The following is a 16,981-nucleotide window of genomic DNA, read 5'->3' on the forward strand; positions in this document are numbered from 1 at the left end:
AAAAAGTCAAATTGGGGAGGAATACATTTATTTGAAAAGGAAAATATAGTTTGTACATGACTTGGGTCCTAGAGTGACCTGGGTCCAAAAAATATAATCTATCTATCACTATCCTATTAAATATTCTTTGGGAGAAAGAACATCGACATTAATACACAATAATAGAAAAAATCTATATAGATCTAGGTGAAAGTTGAACAATCAAGATTAGCTAACTCTGAGGTGTTCGATGAAATCGTTCAACTGTCACTAATCTTCACCTCACTAACTAGATTTAGAATATCAAAATAATGAGCTTGAGTAAAATTCACTTTGATGTTTAAAATCTCATAAACGCCATGAATTTGATCTATAAGAAGACTTATTCATCTCTCAATTAGTGTATTTTGTTTGCCCCCATTTCCTGATGACAAATCTAATTATGGTCATGCCCTCTTATCTTCATTGCTTCTGCAGATTGTGCTCAAATAAGCTAATATCACGGCATAAAGCTTCAGATCTAATAGGTATGACCTCGAGACCTTTCCTCTTCCCTAATTTAAAGATAATACACCTCTTTATAGCATGCTTTCACTGAGTTAATTTATTTTTGGGATCACTTACATTGGATGTAATTAACCTTCTGAATTAAGTTGCGATGTTATTTCTTAGTGTGAATGCATAATTTCTTATGCTTCTAAATATTTTTTTTGACATTTTTGAATCGAAGATTAAGAGTTTTGATCTTGTCCAACTATAATAATGATTTTACTTATTTTAAGGTTTTCTTAATTGAATTATATTATTAAGTTTATGTACCTGCGAAACTAAAAATAATATTAGCAAAAAAATCAATCACTTGATTTCCTTCTTTAAATATATATTCTATTCTCACAACAATATTGCTCTTCATCATTTTAATTTTTCTTATCTCTGTAGTAATAACCCAGGCCACTTTTCAAATTTCATCAAATATCCTTTTTAGGCTAAGAGAGTCGATCTCTAAGGTTACTGATAACACATTGTTAAATATATAGTATTTCAATCTCACTTTTAGATCTATGTTTTCAGTCATTAACACTGAATAATGATAACTTTTTCTTGCTTTGGGATACACACAAATGCGTTTTCAAGAAACTTTGATTTCTAAATGAGTTATGAGTTCAAAGATATTTCAAGAGCAGTTATCTCTTTTAAGAGGAGAGTATGTTTTTAAACATTGATCATGAGTATATATTATTGGGAGTAGTATTAAGCACTGATATGGGGATGAGGTCAGACAATTCACATTCCTCATAAACCATGTATGCCAACATAGGTTAAGGATCATACTTTTTAAATGAAACTTAAGTGTCTTCGGGCATAGCTTAGTGGATCCACTTAGTTGAGGTGTTATATATCCCGGCAAGGTATAGGACAGTTCTGGCATCGTGGGCGAGACGATGTATCATCACGTACCTCATAGTGGTGGTTGTTGGTTAGAAAATCTCCCAAATATAGTTAAAAGTGTATTTTTATTATATCACATAATCTGTTGAGTTCCGAGATGAGTAAGTATTTTTATAAAGTTTAAATGATTTCACTCCTTTATTTGTTTACATTCAGTTGAGTATATATCTATATCTATAGTATTCCTTTCATTCAGTTATTTGTTATTCAACTATATTACATACTCGTACATTTAATGTACTGATGTCATTCGACCTGCATCTTTTAATGATGCAAATACAGGTTCTTAGGTACCTCAACAAGAGTCTGTTGTGATCACTTCATCCGTTTGTCAGCTTTCGAGTGAGGTCTCCTTGCTTTCGGAGGACTCTAGTTTTATGAGTTGCTAGTAGTAGTTCTTTTGAAGAGTCTTGGGTCTTGTCCCAACACTCATCTTTGTATAGTAGAGGCTTCATAGATAGATAGTTATGGAGAGTCTTTCAGTTTTCAGATGTTTTATTTAAACTTATAATTCATACTTAGTATATTTAGAGCTGTTTTAAACATTTCTTTCAATTCGATGCTTATGTATGCTTAAGTTAGTCATCCGCTTGTAGTCAGTCAGGATGAGGGTTCGCTTGGGGACTAGCAATGGTTCTCGAGTGTCGGCCACGTCTAGGGTGTAGGCTCGGATTGTGACAAAAATAATGATAAATTTTGTTAGCCTCATAGGATCTATAATTAAATTTAACACTTTTATTTTAATAAATTTATTAGATTTAGGATGAAAGACCAAAAAGAATTTTTTGTTATTCATCAAGAATAATTTCAATCAAGTTAATATATCAAGGGAAAAAATGAAAAAAAAAATTGATCCTCAAGTTATTGCCTTGTTGCATACGTAGTCCTTGTGTTATATGACTTACTATATTTGACCTTCAATTAATTAAAATTTGTTCTTTTAATCCCTAAAGCTAATGTATGCTAAAATCTTTTTATTAAGAACATAGACTATATAATAGACTCAACACTAGCAAAGAGTTAGAGACAATAGAATGTGATATCATATTGTGATTTGTTAAATAGACGTGTGTGTAAATTAATTATTTTAACATTTGATGGTTAAATATGAGTCAATGATGAATGCACAATCAACTGTGTAGCAAATGACAAATTTATGAGGCATTAACACCATGTAATTGAGTAATATATTACCCTAATGAAGATGTAAGATATATTAGAAGCAGAAAATAAGTAAAAGTGAGTACCAAAAAATGAGAAAATGATCAAAAGAGTCATTAATGTATGGACTTAGATTGATTTGGTCCCTCATATATGCAGCTTATGAAAAAGATCCTTTATCTATGTTAAAAACTTATCAATATAGTCTTTCACCCTAAAAACCTAATGACACAAAAAAAATTCTGTCAAATTTAACAGAGATGTGCAACTCACGTGACATACAAAAATCTTAAAACCTCTATCTTCTTGAATCAGTTCCAAAGGGTGAAAACTCCCGCATTTCCAATAAATTTTTTTTTTTTTTTGTAAATCAATCGACACAAGTTTTTTCATTGTTGATAGTGTTTGGGTAGGTTCCGACGAAGGTGAAGAAGACGGCTACTGACATACTCATCAAAATTGTTATTTATCAAACAAGAGTAGAACAACAAAAACTATAAATTGGCAAATTGGAGCAACTGAAATCATGCACCAGATGCATTCCGATAAGATGATGAGAACCAAATTTGACATTTCAAAATTATTGAATAGAATTATCGCACTCGAAGAAAATGTGGAAACATATGAAGCTGCTGAAAATCAATGAAGCAAAAAACTGATTGACTCGAAGAAATTATGATATGATTTATTTTTATTTGTACTTGTATTGTTGTAGTATTAGTCAACAACATTTAAGGTGGCCATTTGAAGGCCAATATATTGTGGAAAACTGCTGATGCATTACGTTCCACATGATAACCTTAAATTTCATAATGCTTTAGCTATATCGTCTCAATGATCCTATCAAAATTCGCACTAAGGTCCATTTCTAGTTTGAACTCGTGATCTAATATTTTGGTGACCACCATCTTAGGATCTGATGCATCATTTTTTCTAAATTTTTTGCCCAATATTCAGTTCTTCCATGGTGTGAAAAGTAGAATTGTCCAATTAATTAATAAGGGACATTGGACGGATAAAATTGTCGGCCTCTCTCTATGTTACTATGTCTCGTCTAACCAATTTATATTTTATGCTCTGATGCAGTGTGGAAAGAAAAATCCTACTAGATAAATACAAGGCTGATCCATCGATATGTTGTATATGAATTTGATGCATTCTTCATGTGAAATAGGACCAAAAGTCCTATTGATCCAACTTATAGCACCAAATAGGCTTTTTCTAGTATGTTCATTTCGGTCCTGTCAAATATCACGACTTGGACATTGCTTCTTGTCACATATGTCATTCCGATCCCAACCTCTTTTAAGCGTACCCAGTGATAAAGTCGATTCTATGATTGTGTATGATTTCCTACGGCAGTAATAGAACATGATTTTGTTAGTTTAAAGAATATACTATATGATGTTGTCATGACGTTGTTAGTCATTTCATTTATTATGTTGACATCCCTGTGGGATCTAGAACTCATGAGCAACACTATGATGAACATTTGTGTTGGTGTCTTCATCAATAAGGAGGCAATTATTAGTAGGATGTGTGCTCTGTATAGCAACAACAACAACATCACAATTATAGAAAAAGGTGTCTCTGGTGCAATCTCAGTTATTAAACTCCTCCATATCACTTTTCTTTACTTGTGATAACTACTCTATACATCATATTCGTGCAATACCAAGCACAATTCTTAAGTGCATTTGGCCAAAATAGCTTTTAAGGACTTTTATAGTGTTTGAATAAAATAAAATAAAAACATATTTTAAGCACTTATATTAAGCCCATCCACACAATATAAAAAAAATTAGCTGCAAATGACTTGAAAAACAACAACATAATATTATCACCATAAGAAGATTGCTACAACAACACCATCTATTCTTTTCAAAAAAAAAAAACAACAACAATTGCACCATGTTCATAAAATAAAAAGTAGCAGCAACACTATATATCCTTCACAAATCAAGCAGTACTTATGTTCATCACACAAAAAAAATTTGTGGCACCATGTTTAGCTCAACCAAAATTGATAGCAACACCATATTAAGTATCAAAACAATCTTGACTTGGTCCAGGATTTGCTCTTCTAACCTGCAAGTGTACAATGCATTAGTTTTGTGTTTATAAAACAATATAATTGAGAGTCAAATCAAATTTTATGCCAAAAATTTACTGATAACTTTTCAGGAATTGATGAAGTATGAGGCATCCAAAAAGCTGAGTCATATGCACTTACTTCAGACTGCACATAATTTTTAAATTTACAGGCCCTTATATTAATGTCAGGCTTGTGACATAAGCTACAATTAACAAATATTTTTTTTCATTTGTTGTTCTGCTTGATCCTGCCTCATCTTGCTCTTGTCTCCTCAATTTTTGATTTCTTCCCCTCTTGTTATGTCTTACAAGTCTCAGAGGCAAAGGAGGAACCTTGTTTGATTTAGGCCACAATTGTGATCCATTTATCGAAAAGATGGTATTTTCATAAATTCTTTTATATGTATCAACTTTGTAGCAATCATCAACATAATCAAGAACCATATCATTTTTAGCCCCAATAGCCGATATTGCATGTTTGCAAGGAATTTATGTTATAGTCAATTTTCTACAACTACACTTTCTGTTTTGTAGGTCCACATCCCAATTGTCCGCAATCGATGATTCAAGAATCTCATAATTCCACTGATTTGATTTTTTGAAATAAACGCAGCTGCCGCAGATTCATTCTTGTGCAAGATGCTCTTAATCTGTGGACAAATATCACCTAAATTTCATCTTTCTGCTTTCTCCCTAATAGCTTGGAATCTAGCCATAAAAATATATCTTAATTTCTCCAATAAAATTATTATTGGCTTGTCTCGAGCATAAAGAATCATATTGTTAAAACATTCACACATATTATTCAACAAAACATCACATTTAGCACCGGTAGAAAAATGTGATTTAGACCATTCAGTTAGTGGTTTTTCATTCAACCATGCAGCGGCTTCGACATCTAATTCATGCATCTTCTCCATGCAAATTTTAAAAAACTACATAGTTAAAGCATTTGCAGCAGCCCGAAGAGCATTCTTGAGGGACAAAATAAAAAAAATCAGCCTTCTTAAAATAATTATGGAGGTGTCGCACACAAAATCTATGGTCAACATATGGCAAAATCTCGTTAAATGCTTCGACAAGACCTTTTTGTTTGTCCGACATAAAGGTCTAGCTTTCTTATTCGTCAATCTCTAAGTCACCAGCCAAGTGGTTTAAAAACCATGATCACATCTCCTTGGTTTCCCTTTCAACAACCACATATGCTACTAGAAATATGTTATTGTTAGCATCTAGACCCACTGCTGTCAATAATTGATTCCCATACATCGATCCCTTCAACCAACACCCATCCACACCTACTATTCTGTGACATCCAAACTTGAAAGCCTCTTTACAAGCAACAAAACATAAGTAGACTCTTTGAAATTTGTATGGCTTATTAGGCATCTCAATTATCAGTAAACTTCATATAAATTGAAGTGCCTGAATTTGTTTTGTCAATTTCATGCACATAGTTCCAAAGAATGACAAATTGATCTTTTAAATTTCCATCAAGTAATGCAATTGTCTTTTTCATAGCCGTCCTAGCTTGAGTTAAAGTAACATGAGCTTTAAGCTCAACACTAACTGTATCTTTGAATTCAGACATCTTCCATCCCCTATTATGTTTAATTCTATCAAGATAGGTCCTTGCAATGAATGAAGAAGTTATCGTCTTGTTATAATGGTGCCAAATTTTACAACTATGTGAGGGGCTATAAGTTTTTACCTGGAAGGTATTTTTCCTGTGCATTTTTTACGCCATTATTATCCAGCTGCAATCATTGTGTATGCATTTTGCTTTCATCCTTACTTTATCATTCTTTTTCCACTAAATGTACCTTCCTTGGCTTACCTCATTAGTTGCTACATCATTTTTGAACTCTTCTTTGCTTTCGAAAATATATTCCAAAGTCAAAATTGGATTTTTCCCACTAGTCTTTGCATTGTACTTTGAAAAATCAAAACTTTCGTCTGAATCACCATTCAAACTCTTATTGTCTTCAAAGTTCACACAATCAGGATCTCCATCTTCATGTAACATCTTCTTTTGAATTTCATCAGTAATAAGCTCTCTGACATCCTCAAAACTATGTTTATATTGTCCTTGTTTATCAACCATCACCTCATCATTGGAGAATTCATTTTCAGAATCCTCAAAATCATCTCGCGAAGATAAGTTTTCTCTTTCAAACTCTTTGTCAACAGGTCCAACAACATCTTATTCTCTGGAATGCGACTAGTTTTGCAACCAAACTCAATTGGATAGTCTATTCCAATATAAGAGTCCAAATGCTCAAAATATAACTCCACTATTCCATCTTTGGGGATGAATTTTTTTATGTTATTTGCTTCAACCTCCGTGGAGACTAATCTCCATTTGTTACTAAGCTTCCCACATTTATGCCAAAATATTATTGAATCATCAAGTAGCCACATAATTCGACCATCTTCTTCAAGTTAGTAAGATTGAGATTCTTCAATTCAACATAATCAAAGTAGTCAATGATACCACCAACATATTGTTTGGCTGGTTGATGTTTTATCGATCCTTTATGATAAACTTTGATACTAAAAAAAGACTCCTTGAACACATAATTTGTAGTTAAAATATTATATATTTAAGCCGATTAAGGCCACATTCTAGATGTTATAAAACATGTATATTTTGTACACCATAACTTCTAAATATTCTTGAATACACAAACCAAAAGGTAGATTTTCATATCACCACAAAGAAAAAAACGAATCTTATATAAAATGATTGGAAAAATAGTACTTAACAACTCTGCAAATTTTGAATACCAAATAGGCTGGCCTTTGGATTGCCTCGACTAAAAGCACGATAAATTCTTACCATAATAAGGGCTTGATACCTTGGAGTTTCTTTTGATTAACATCGTTTAACAGTGGAAAAACTTGTGTCGATTGATTTTACAAGAAAAGGGGTTTTTTGTTGGAAAGGTGGGAGTGCTGTTTGTTGGAAAGGCGGGAGTTTTCATCCTTTGGAACTGATCCAAGAAGACAAAGGTTTTGTTTAAGATTTTTGTATGTCACGTGAGTTGCACATCTCTGTTAAATTTGACGACAAAATTTTGTGTCGTTAGGGTTTTAGGGTGAAAGACTAAATTGACAAGTTTTTAACATAGATAAAAGACATTTTTCCATAAGCTGCATATATGAGGGACCAAATCAATCTAAGTCCATACATTAAGGACTATTTTGATCATTTTCTCAAAAAATTTTATAGCAAACTAGATATTTGTTTCTAAAAGAAGATAATAATTGAGCGTCTATATAAGTAAAAGATATCCAAGAATAAAAAAAATATATATGTTGCTTTAGATAATAATTCTCAAATGTAATAATTTTAGGAATCAAAATATCATATTTTAATTAACTAAAGGTCAAATATGCTAAACTCAAATAACTCGAAGATGATATATCAAAGATTAAAATTAATATTTTTATTAAACATTACGAATCATTTTAATCAACCAAAATATATTAACAACTAAAATAAACCATTTTTTGTCATTCCAAGTTCATACTCAGTTGTAATCATCCAGATCCAAAATTCATATAAGATAGAGATACTGAAATCCCCTCAACACAACAATCTTGAGTGAACAATGGAGAAAAACTACGATCAATTCAAAGGACAATCTCGTCTTCCCAAATTTGCTGTTCCAAAGAGATACGATTTGAAGTTGAAACCCGACCTTGTCACCTGTAAGTTCGTCGGCGCCGTTGACATCTCCCTCGATGTTATCTCTCCCACCAAATTCATTGTTCTCAATGCTGCTGAACTCTCTGTTGACCGCAAAGCTGTTCATTTCAAATCTTCAAATAAGGTGTTTTTTCTTGAAGATTGATTCTCTTTTGAACAAGTTAGAGAAAATACTTTGATAAAAAATAAATTAATTGGACGTGTTGTGTAGGTATTTGAGGCATTGGAAGTGGGATTGATTGAAGAGGATGAGATATTGGTGGTGGAGTTTGGAGAAAGTTTGCCAGTTGGTCTTGGAGTTCTCAGTATGGCTTTTGAAGGAACTCTGAATGACAGGATGAAAGGGTTTTACAGGAGGTATTATGTTTTGAGAGAATTGGTTTCTGTTCTGTTGTAGTGGTTGACTGTTTATTTTATTTTCCCGAGTATAGATGGTTGTTGATTGTTCATAATTTTTCCATCATAGAATTTGTTTATGCTTTTCGAAGACCCCAATAATCTTCAATTGAACTTCACAAAACATGTTCATTTTGGTGTTATCTTTTATATTTACCTAGAATCTATATCTGCTTGTTATAATATATTAGGCTGATAATTGATTAATTAAGTATCATTGGAAAGGTAATACCTACTTCCATAAGCTCTGTCTGGAAGGTACCTTAGCAAGTCGGTTGAGTTTACTCTGTTGTGGCCTAACTGTAGTAGTTCTATGATGTATCCCGTTGATTAGGAAGCTAGTATATCAATTCAACATTTTCCTTCCCTGTCAATTGGTAGTAGTCCTTTAGTGATCTTAGTTTGACAGTAAAACAAGAGCGGAAAATGTTGCAGTTCTGTTTTCAGTATACTTCATTATGATTGTGCTATCTATAGATCACTTAACGGTCTTGATTGGCTCCTTGCAGTACCTACGAACATAATGGGGAGAAACGGAATATGGCTGTTACTCAATTTGAACCAGCTGATGCCAGACGTTGCTTTCCATGCTGGGATGAACCTGCTTGTAAGGTATTGTCAGCATATGACCATCTTTGGTGTTTCCACCTGTGCACTTTTCTCTTTGTTTATCTACTCTGTAATGTTAAATTGTTATTGACGGCAGCTTTTTGTTAGATATTTATCATACATGAACTATTAGTGTGACAAAACAGACATGAACTTGGTCTAATCTTCTTTTCTTTTATTAATCTTTGTCAAGTATTTTATTCTGTTACTTGCAGAATTTGGTTCTTCTAGTTCTATTAGGAACTCAAGTTTCATTTTTTCCTTTGTCCTACTTGATATTAACCATCCAGGCGACCTTTAAAATTACACTTGAAGTACCATCAGAACTGGTAGCTCTCTCTAACATGCCAGTTGAAGAAGAAAAAGTGACGGGGAATCTTAAAACAGTTCATTATCAAGAGTCTCCAATCATGTCTACATACTTGGTGGCAATTGTGGTTGGCTTATTCGACTATGTTGAGGATCATACATCTGATGGTACATATTCTGGCATTAGTGAATATGTCTTTGACCATTTTTCGTTGGTAAATTAACATTGCTTTGTGCAGGAATTCCTGTTCGAGTATACTGTCAGGTAGGCAAGGCAAATCAAGGAAACTTTGCATTGCATGTTGCTGTCAAAACGCTGCCCCTCTTCAAAGAGTATGCATCACTTTGATTAAATATGCTTTTGTCATTTCATTTATCGAAAAGAAATACTAATGAAGAAGAGGGATCATGGAGGGTAAAACTTGGAAGTTTTTCCCTGAAGTAAAGTTTCTAGATTTTTTTATTGATAATGTACGTTCTAAACAACTGCTTGAAATGTATTCTAATTTGTGGAGTAAAATACTCGCAGGTACTTTGCTGCACCATATTCACTACCCAAATTGGACATGATTGCAATTCCTGATTTTGCTGCAGGCGCAATGGAAAATTATGGTCTAGTTACATACCGAGAAACAGCATTGCTTTATGATGATAAGCATTCTGCCGCTGCTAACAAGCAGAGGGTAATCTATATTTGTTGGAAGTTGATTGGCTTCCTATGACACGTGGTATTAAACCGACTGATTCTATCTTTGGATGTGTTGAATAAAATTTTGGTTTTCTTCAGGTTGCAACTGTGGTGGCTCATGAGCTTGCTCATCAGTGGTTTGGCAATCTTGTAACAATGGAATGGTGGACACATCTATGGCTGAATGAGGGGTTTGCGACATGGGTATGCTGCTTTTCTTAGAAGTATATGCTTTTGTTTGTTGACTTGACTGAGTCGTTAAGCTGTTCATTGTAATTTTTCTCTGGTCGGCATTCAGGTAAGTTATTTGGCGACTGACAGCTTGTTCCCAGAATGGAAAATTTGGACTCAGTTTCTTGAAGAGGCCACTGAGGGACTTCGTCTAGATGGGCTCGCAGAATCCCATCCGATTGAGGTATGGAGCAATTTCCGATCTGGTTCTTGTATTGTACTAAAGCCTAAATGCAAGATTCCATTTTGTGTTTTTTCTCCAATTATGGACATCTACTAGTTGTGCTACCCTTAGAGTTAATACAAATCTTATTTTGTCTTACCAGGTTGACATCAATCATGCCGGAGAAATTGATGAAATTTTTGATGCAATTAGTTATAGAAAAGGTGCATCTGTCATTCGGATGCTACAGAGCTATCTTGGACCTGAAAGTTTCCAGGTTTTTCTTCCCATTATTTACTACATTTACATTCTTTTTTATTGTCTTCATTCCAATCCCTTTTTTCTATATTTTTCTCCCCCATTCTGTTGTGCTATTATTGATATATACTAGTTACCTGGTTCGATGAAAAAAGATATACAGTTACCTCTCCAAACACTTGTATATCAGAAGTTGGAGATGGAAAGTGCGGCGGTGGAATTAGAAGAAGAACTATACCATTCAGTGCGACGACCGTTTTTAATATCTTATCTTTCCTTACCAGTGACTCATTGTAAAGTATTATTTGTAGTAAATTTTGACAGGCTTATCTACCAAGTTACACTGAAACTTTGCTCACCTTTAATTATTAATCCACCCCGTTTATGTGAAGATGTTTGATTTGGTATGTAGTTTAAGATTTTAGAAGACATTGACATGTAAGCCATATATATATATATATATATATATCCTCTTAAGTGATACTATGATAGGTGGTGAGAGTTCCACATGTTATTTTCATTTTCTCTCACGTCTCTCCTTCCTTATAAAGGATTGAACTTTTATATCAAGTGATCCTAACAAGTTATGTCATTAGGAGTGAAATGAGATGCTAAGATTATATAATTTCCAAAATGAGTAAGGTGTCAACTTTTTTTGACAATGTGTCACATAAAATGAGACAGAGAGAGTATTATATATAAGTTCTTCTTGAATGATTGTGATCCTTACTGTGGGGGTTGACTGCTATTCTTGTAATGAAATCACATTAGTCTAGATTTTGAGATGTAAGGATACTCGTGTCTTCCAACATTAATTCCCTAGTAAGAAAATTTAAAATATTTGACTTTCCAAAATTCACATAGGTTTGTTAATCCCATTAAAGTAGTTAAGAGCAGCCAACACATTAATGGTGTTCCTCTCTTGAATGTTAAAGCTTTTCCAAATTGAAGTATTCTTTAATTAGATTTCTTAGTGAGCGTCCGTGAGCGTCCGTGAGTCTCCTTAGTAAATTGTGTCTATGCCAGCCCAGTAGTAGATTGCACTGATTTTGAACCGTCCCCTAATTTTGTGTTGGGCTTTATAATGTGATGACAAGCATACCAGAAATCTTGTAATGGGGATCATGATGATATATTGGGTACTGCTGTTGACCATCATTCTTAAAGCAGCAGCCATTAATTTGTCAAAAGAGAAACCTCGCTATCATCTTATATACCATCCATCATAAAATAAATGTTCTAGATTTTCTTTCCATAATACCATGTAGATTTTTGCTTGTATGGGACTAATGACTTTGTCTCTTGTAATATTTCATTAAACCAGAGGGCACTTGCTTCATACATAAAAAGATATGCTTGCTCAAATGCAAAGACAGAGGATTTATGGTCTGTCCTTCAGGAGGAGTCTGGTGAACCTGTGAACAAGTTGATGAACTCCTGGACAAAGCAACAAGGTTACCCAGTTGTCTCTGTCAAAATAAATGACCAAAAGCTGGAGTGCGAGCAGGTTATCTTGTTTCTAACTTATGAATTCGGTTTCTTTACCACTCAGGCTAATGCAGATTTCCACTACCCAACTCTAGTTCTCTCCATGCTGAACTCTTTAATACTCCTTTTGGGCTTGATAATACTTGTGTTTCTATGCAACAGACACAATTTTTACTGAGTGGTTCTCATGGTGATGGGCAATGGATAGTTCCGTTAACACTCTGTTGTGGATCTTATGAAGCTCGTAAAAGCTTCTTAATGCAAGAAAAGTCAGAAGCCCTTGATGTGAAGGACTTATTATGCTCTTCTTCAATTAAAGGAAATCCCTGGATAAAAGTTAATGTGGAGCAGACAGGTTTTTATAGAGTCAAATATGATGATGAGCTGTCAGCTAGACTCAGATATGCCATAGAGAGCAAGGTCTTGTCAACAAATGATAAATACGGTAATTACTGCATTTTTTAACTTTATTTTTATTTAATAGTTAAAACGACTGCTGATTGGATTGTATTTTCCTGAACAGGCATTTTGGATGATTCATATGCCTTATCTATGGCATGTCATCAGTCTTTGTCATCTTTGCTTGCCCTGATGGCTTCTTTCAGGGAGGAGCTCGACTACACTGTTCTGTCAAATCTGATAAGCGTAATTGACTACTTCACAGACCTCTTTTAAGTACTAGTGTTGTAAGTCCAAAATTAACTGTTTTCCATTCTTCATGCAGATAAGTTACAAAGTTTCAAGAATTGTAGCTGAGGCTGTTCCTGACTTGCAAAATCACATAAAGTTGTTTTTCATCAATCTCTTCCAGTTTTCTGCAGAGTATGTTACTTCTTTTTTGAAAGTACAAAGCATGTTACTTTATCTTTGTATTTTTGGTCGTCTTCATCCAAAGATGTGTGCTCATGTGAATTCCACATAAAAGTTCCAAGGGGAGGAGAATACTTGGATCCTGGGGGTGGTGGAAGCAGTTAAGAAAGAGACAAAGGCACATAGTTGGAGTGATGTCTACCAGTGTTATAAACATAGATAGATGAACTTCTAATAGAAAAAGCTATTGGATATAGCAGAGAGCAACAGAAATCATAACCAGATTATGCCTGCTCTGGCTTTCTTGACATTTATGGGTCAACCTATGGCAAGAAAATCAATTTCTATTCTCTGAGACTAGTTCATGCAAATAAAGATTTATAACTTCTTGCATATTGTTATCTTTTGTCTGGTAGCTCTACTGCTAAATTAGGAGGACTTGAGAGCTGTCAATAAGAACTGAAATGAATTTAGAGATCTAGTGTAGTTCTAACTAGACATCTTTGCTGACTTATCCTAAAAAATAAAAGAAAAAAGATATCTTCTGCCAATCATGTCTTTAGAAAAGAATGAATGGGTAATGGTATTTTACAAATTGGGCATGTTAACTCTTTATTCATCACTGATAGAAGAATTATGAGAGAAGAAAAGTTGTCCATGAAGCTGAAAGAGAGGGATTTTAGTGTTGGTCTCCTGGTTGACCATTAAGCTCATTTTTCCAGTTTGGCAACAAAAGGTTTGCTTCTAATTGGACTTCCCCTTTTATCGACAGGAGACTTGGTTGGGATCCTAAAGAAGGGGAAAGCCACCTAGATGCCATGTTGAGAGGGGAACTTCTGAATGCTCTGGCTGCCTTTGGACATGATGAAACAATAAATGAAGCAATCAGGCGCTTCCACATATTTTTGGATGACAGAAACACAGCTGTTCTTCCTCCTGACTTGAGAAAGGTTACAACACTAGTATAACAATATTTATTTCTTCTTTACCTTCCACAGATTGTGATCACTGATCCCTCCTTCCATCTGCAGGCTGTTTATGTAGCTGTGATGCAAAGGGTGAATAAATCAGATAGATCAGGGTTTGAAGCTCTCTTAAGAATTTACAGAGAGACTGACCTCAGCCAGGAAAAGACACGAATTTTAGGTGAAGTTATCTATCAATTCATGCCAAGTGTGTAATTAAATGTTTTGGTATGCTAAACCAATAAGTGCATTTTCTTGTTCTATAGGTGCATTGGCATCTTGCAAGGACCCCGAGATTATACTTGAAATCCTCAACTTTTTGCTATGTTCTGAGGTATTCAAAATTTTTGGGGAGCACTAGGTTATTTCTCCAGGGAGAGCTCATGTATTATTATTTTTTTTTGACAAAATGTTTTGAGAGTATTCTATGACTTGGAAATTTCAGGTACGGAGCCAAGATTGTGTTTTCGGTCTTGCAGTTAGCTTTGAAGGCCGCGAAACTGCTTGGAGATGGTTAAAAGTGAGTACTCCTTTTCCATGAAGTATTGCATTGCTCGAATTATTTCTTGAATTACTATTTTCAAATAAGATACCTTGTTTTGTATGGAACTGTAACTTGTAAAGACATAGCTTAGAAAAAAAAGATATCTTGGAAAAATTGTACTCACTCTATCCCGATTTATGTGGCACACTTTCCTTTTTAGTTTGTCCCAAAAAGAATGCACCTTTCTATTATTGGAAACAACTTAACTCTAAAATTTCCCTTTTACCTTTGATGACATTATTTATGGCTAACAAATATCTAGGATTTGTTTTAAACCACAAATTTTAGAAGTCTTCCTTTCTTTCTTAAACTTCGCATCAAGTCAAACGGTGCCACATAAATTGGGACGGAGGAGTATTAAACTGTAACTTACAAAGACGTAGGCTGTAAGAGTGAGGAATTCACATTAATACAAATTGCAATTATCTCATTTGGAGGAAGTGCAACATGTTCTTATAGAATTATTAGCACAAAATGCTGCATTTCGTGACTGATAATTATTCAGGAAGATGCAACAAGACATACATGCTTGATTCTTTATTTCCTAATAAATTGTTTGAATGCAGGAAAAGTGGGATCATATCCACAAGACCTTTGGCTCTGGATTTCTATTGACCCGCTTCATCAGTGCAACAGTGTCACCGGTTTGTTTCTGCTCCCTTGCCATCTTTCTTAAACATTTGCATGCAGTTGCTTACTATTGTAGGACAACTTTTTTCTTTTTGTGAACTTAGTAACTTGGTAATATATCACAACCAGTACATGGATTGTACTGAAACCTTGTATACTTGTAGGACAACTTTTTTCAAAAGTAGTATCTGTTGCCTTCTGCCTTGTAATGAAATGACAAGAATGGAAAGCAAATTTATGAGTTACCAGTCCATTACATATTGTCTTTGATCTTTTGGCTCAATCTTTCTTTTCTTCAGTTCTCGTCCTATGAGAAGGCAAAAGAAATTGAAGAGTTCTTTGCTAGCCGTACCAAGCCGTACATTGCAAGGACGTTGAAGCAGAGTATCGAGAGGGTTCACATTAATGCAAACTGGGTTCAGAGCATTCAAAAAGAGAAGAATCTCTCCGAGGCAGTGACGGAGCTAGCATACAGGAAATACTGAAGTTTTTTTTTTTGAACTTAATGCCCCCTTTAGAGCGTCTCTACTTTTTCGTGAATGTTAATCATGGTACTTTCTAAACTTGTCTCAGAAAAAACGAAAAAAGAGGGAGGACTCTGATATCTGCTGTTCATCAAACTATAGGCAATAGGTTACATATTTGATAAATCACAATGGTTATTATTGAACTGTTTTTCTTGCTGTGCTCCAGATGAGCAAACCAGAAATGGAGATATCTCTTAATTAAATAGATGAGCATTTCTGTTAGGAACACAATTTGACTACCTTCATACTTGACTGTCACCGTTTAGATGCAATATTAATTAATCTGGATTGGTTAGCTAGCATGTTTAGGCAGTGTCAGTTGCCAAGTCGCCTTTCCAATCTCCCTTTTGTGTCTTGAGAATTTCATATCCTACATCTTGTTTCTTGATGTATATAATGTATTTTAGTTTGACAGTGATATGGTAATTCTTCTGAAAATATATGTTGTTGCATTAATTGGTAGCCACAGGAAGTGTAATGTTAGGCAGATCCAATTGAATGATCTGATGAAGTGCTCCACCTAATTTGCACTAGAGAGTCAAATGGTCAGAGGCAAATCATTTAGGCCACTTTGAATCATGGACACTTAGTATGAACGAAAGCTCCTCCACAACCACCATCCTAACTCCTAAAATGGGACTAGCGCGCTATTGAATATCGACCCATAACCAAATCCCTATATATCTGTGGGTTTAATTAAGTCCATCATTTTCTTCACGGTTCATAGATAGATAGATAGATATACATGAAAAGTTACTAAAATGTCGAAAGGATAACTTCATATATGCAATGTGCTCAGTAATAAGAATCTTGAAGGTTGAATCCATCATCACAGTCACAGGATATGGATGCCTCAACCTTCAACATAAATTCAGTTTGATCATTGAATTGAGCAGGATACTTAGTGTCATCCTCTTATCCAGCTTCTTTATCATATGTATGAAATGGACGGGATTGACTACTACAGT

The 16,981-nt window shown here is 34.3% G+C and overlaps 3 protein-coding genes across 3 annotated transcripts in view; 2 read left to right on the forward strand and 1 right to left on the reverse strand.

Moving 5' to 3' along the window:
- Positions 1–16,981, reverse strand: part of LOC125825796 (mechanosensitive ion channel protein 10-like) — a 676,215-nt gene that overhangs the window by 647,838 nt on the left and 11,396 nt on the right. The window lies entirely within an intron of this gene.
- Positions 8,170–16,213, forward strand: LOC125825795 (aminopeptidase M1). Its single transcript, XM_049505081.1, has 19 exons — positions 8,170–8,519; positions 8,607–8,752; positions 9,301–9,403; positions 9,691–9,877; positions 9,949–10,042; positions 10,239–10,392; positions 10,497–10,601; positions 10,696–10,812; positions 10,955–11,068; positions 12,374–12,556; positions 12,700–12,982; positions 13,061–13,182; positions 13,262–13,359; positions 14,120–14,297; positions 14,379–14,493; positions 14,579–14,646; positions 14,758–14,832; positions 15,423–15,500; positions 15,786–16,213. Exons 1-19 carry the CDS (start codon positions 8,298–8,300, stop codon positions 15,969–15,971), a joined length of 2,628 nt encoding a protein of 875 aa, XP_049361038.1. The 5' UTR covers positions 8,170–8,297; the 3' UTR covers positions 15,972–16,213.
- Positions 16,943–16,981, forward strand: part of LOC125825807 (eukaryotic initiation factor 4A-2-like) — a 468,338-nt gene continuing 468,299 nt past the window's right edge. The window contains exon 1 of the mRNA XM_049505102.1: positions 16,943–16,946. The gene's annotated coding sequence lies outside the window, so the exon portion shown is untranslated. The remainder of the gene's footprint in view (positions 16,947–16,981) is intronic.

Source organism: Solanum verrucosum, unplaced genomic scaffold, assembly GCF_900185275.1.
Source record: "Solanum verrucosum unplaced genomic scaffold, falcon-dt-bn FXZP01000247.1, whole genome shotgun sequence".
NCBI classification, from domain to species: Eukaryota; Viridiplantae; Streptophyta; class Magnoliopsida; order Solanales; family Solanaceae; genus Solanum; species Solanum verrucosum.

Excerpts from the sequence above, each read along its gene's own strand:
- LOC125825795 (XM_049505081.1), top strand. The coding sequence starts at position 8,298 with ATGGAGAAAAACTACGATCAATTCAAAGGACAATCTCGTCTTCCCAAA. Across the intron at positions 13,183-13,261 it reads TTCTGTCAAATCTGATAAGC|ATAAGTTACAAAGTTTCAAG; the intron begins GTAATTGACTAC and ends TTCTTCATGCAG. Across the intron at positions 13,360-14,119 it reads CTCTTCCAGTTTTCTGCAGA|GAGACTTGGTTGGGATCCTA; the intron begins GTATGTTACTTC and ends TTTTATCGACAG.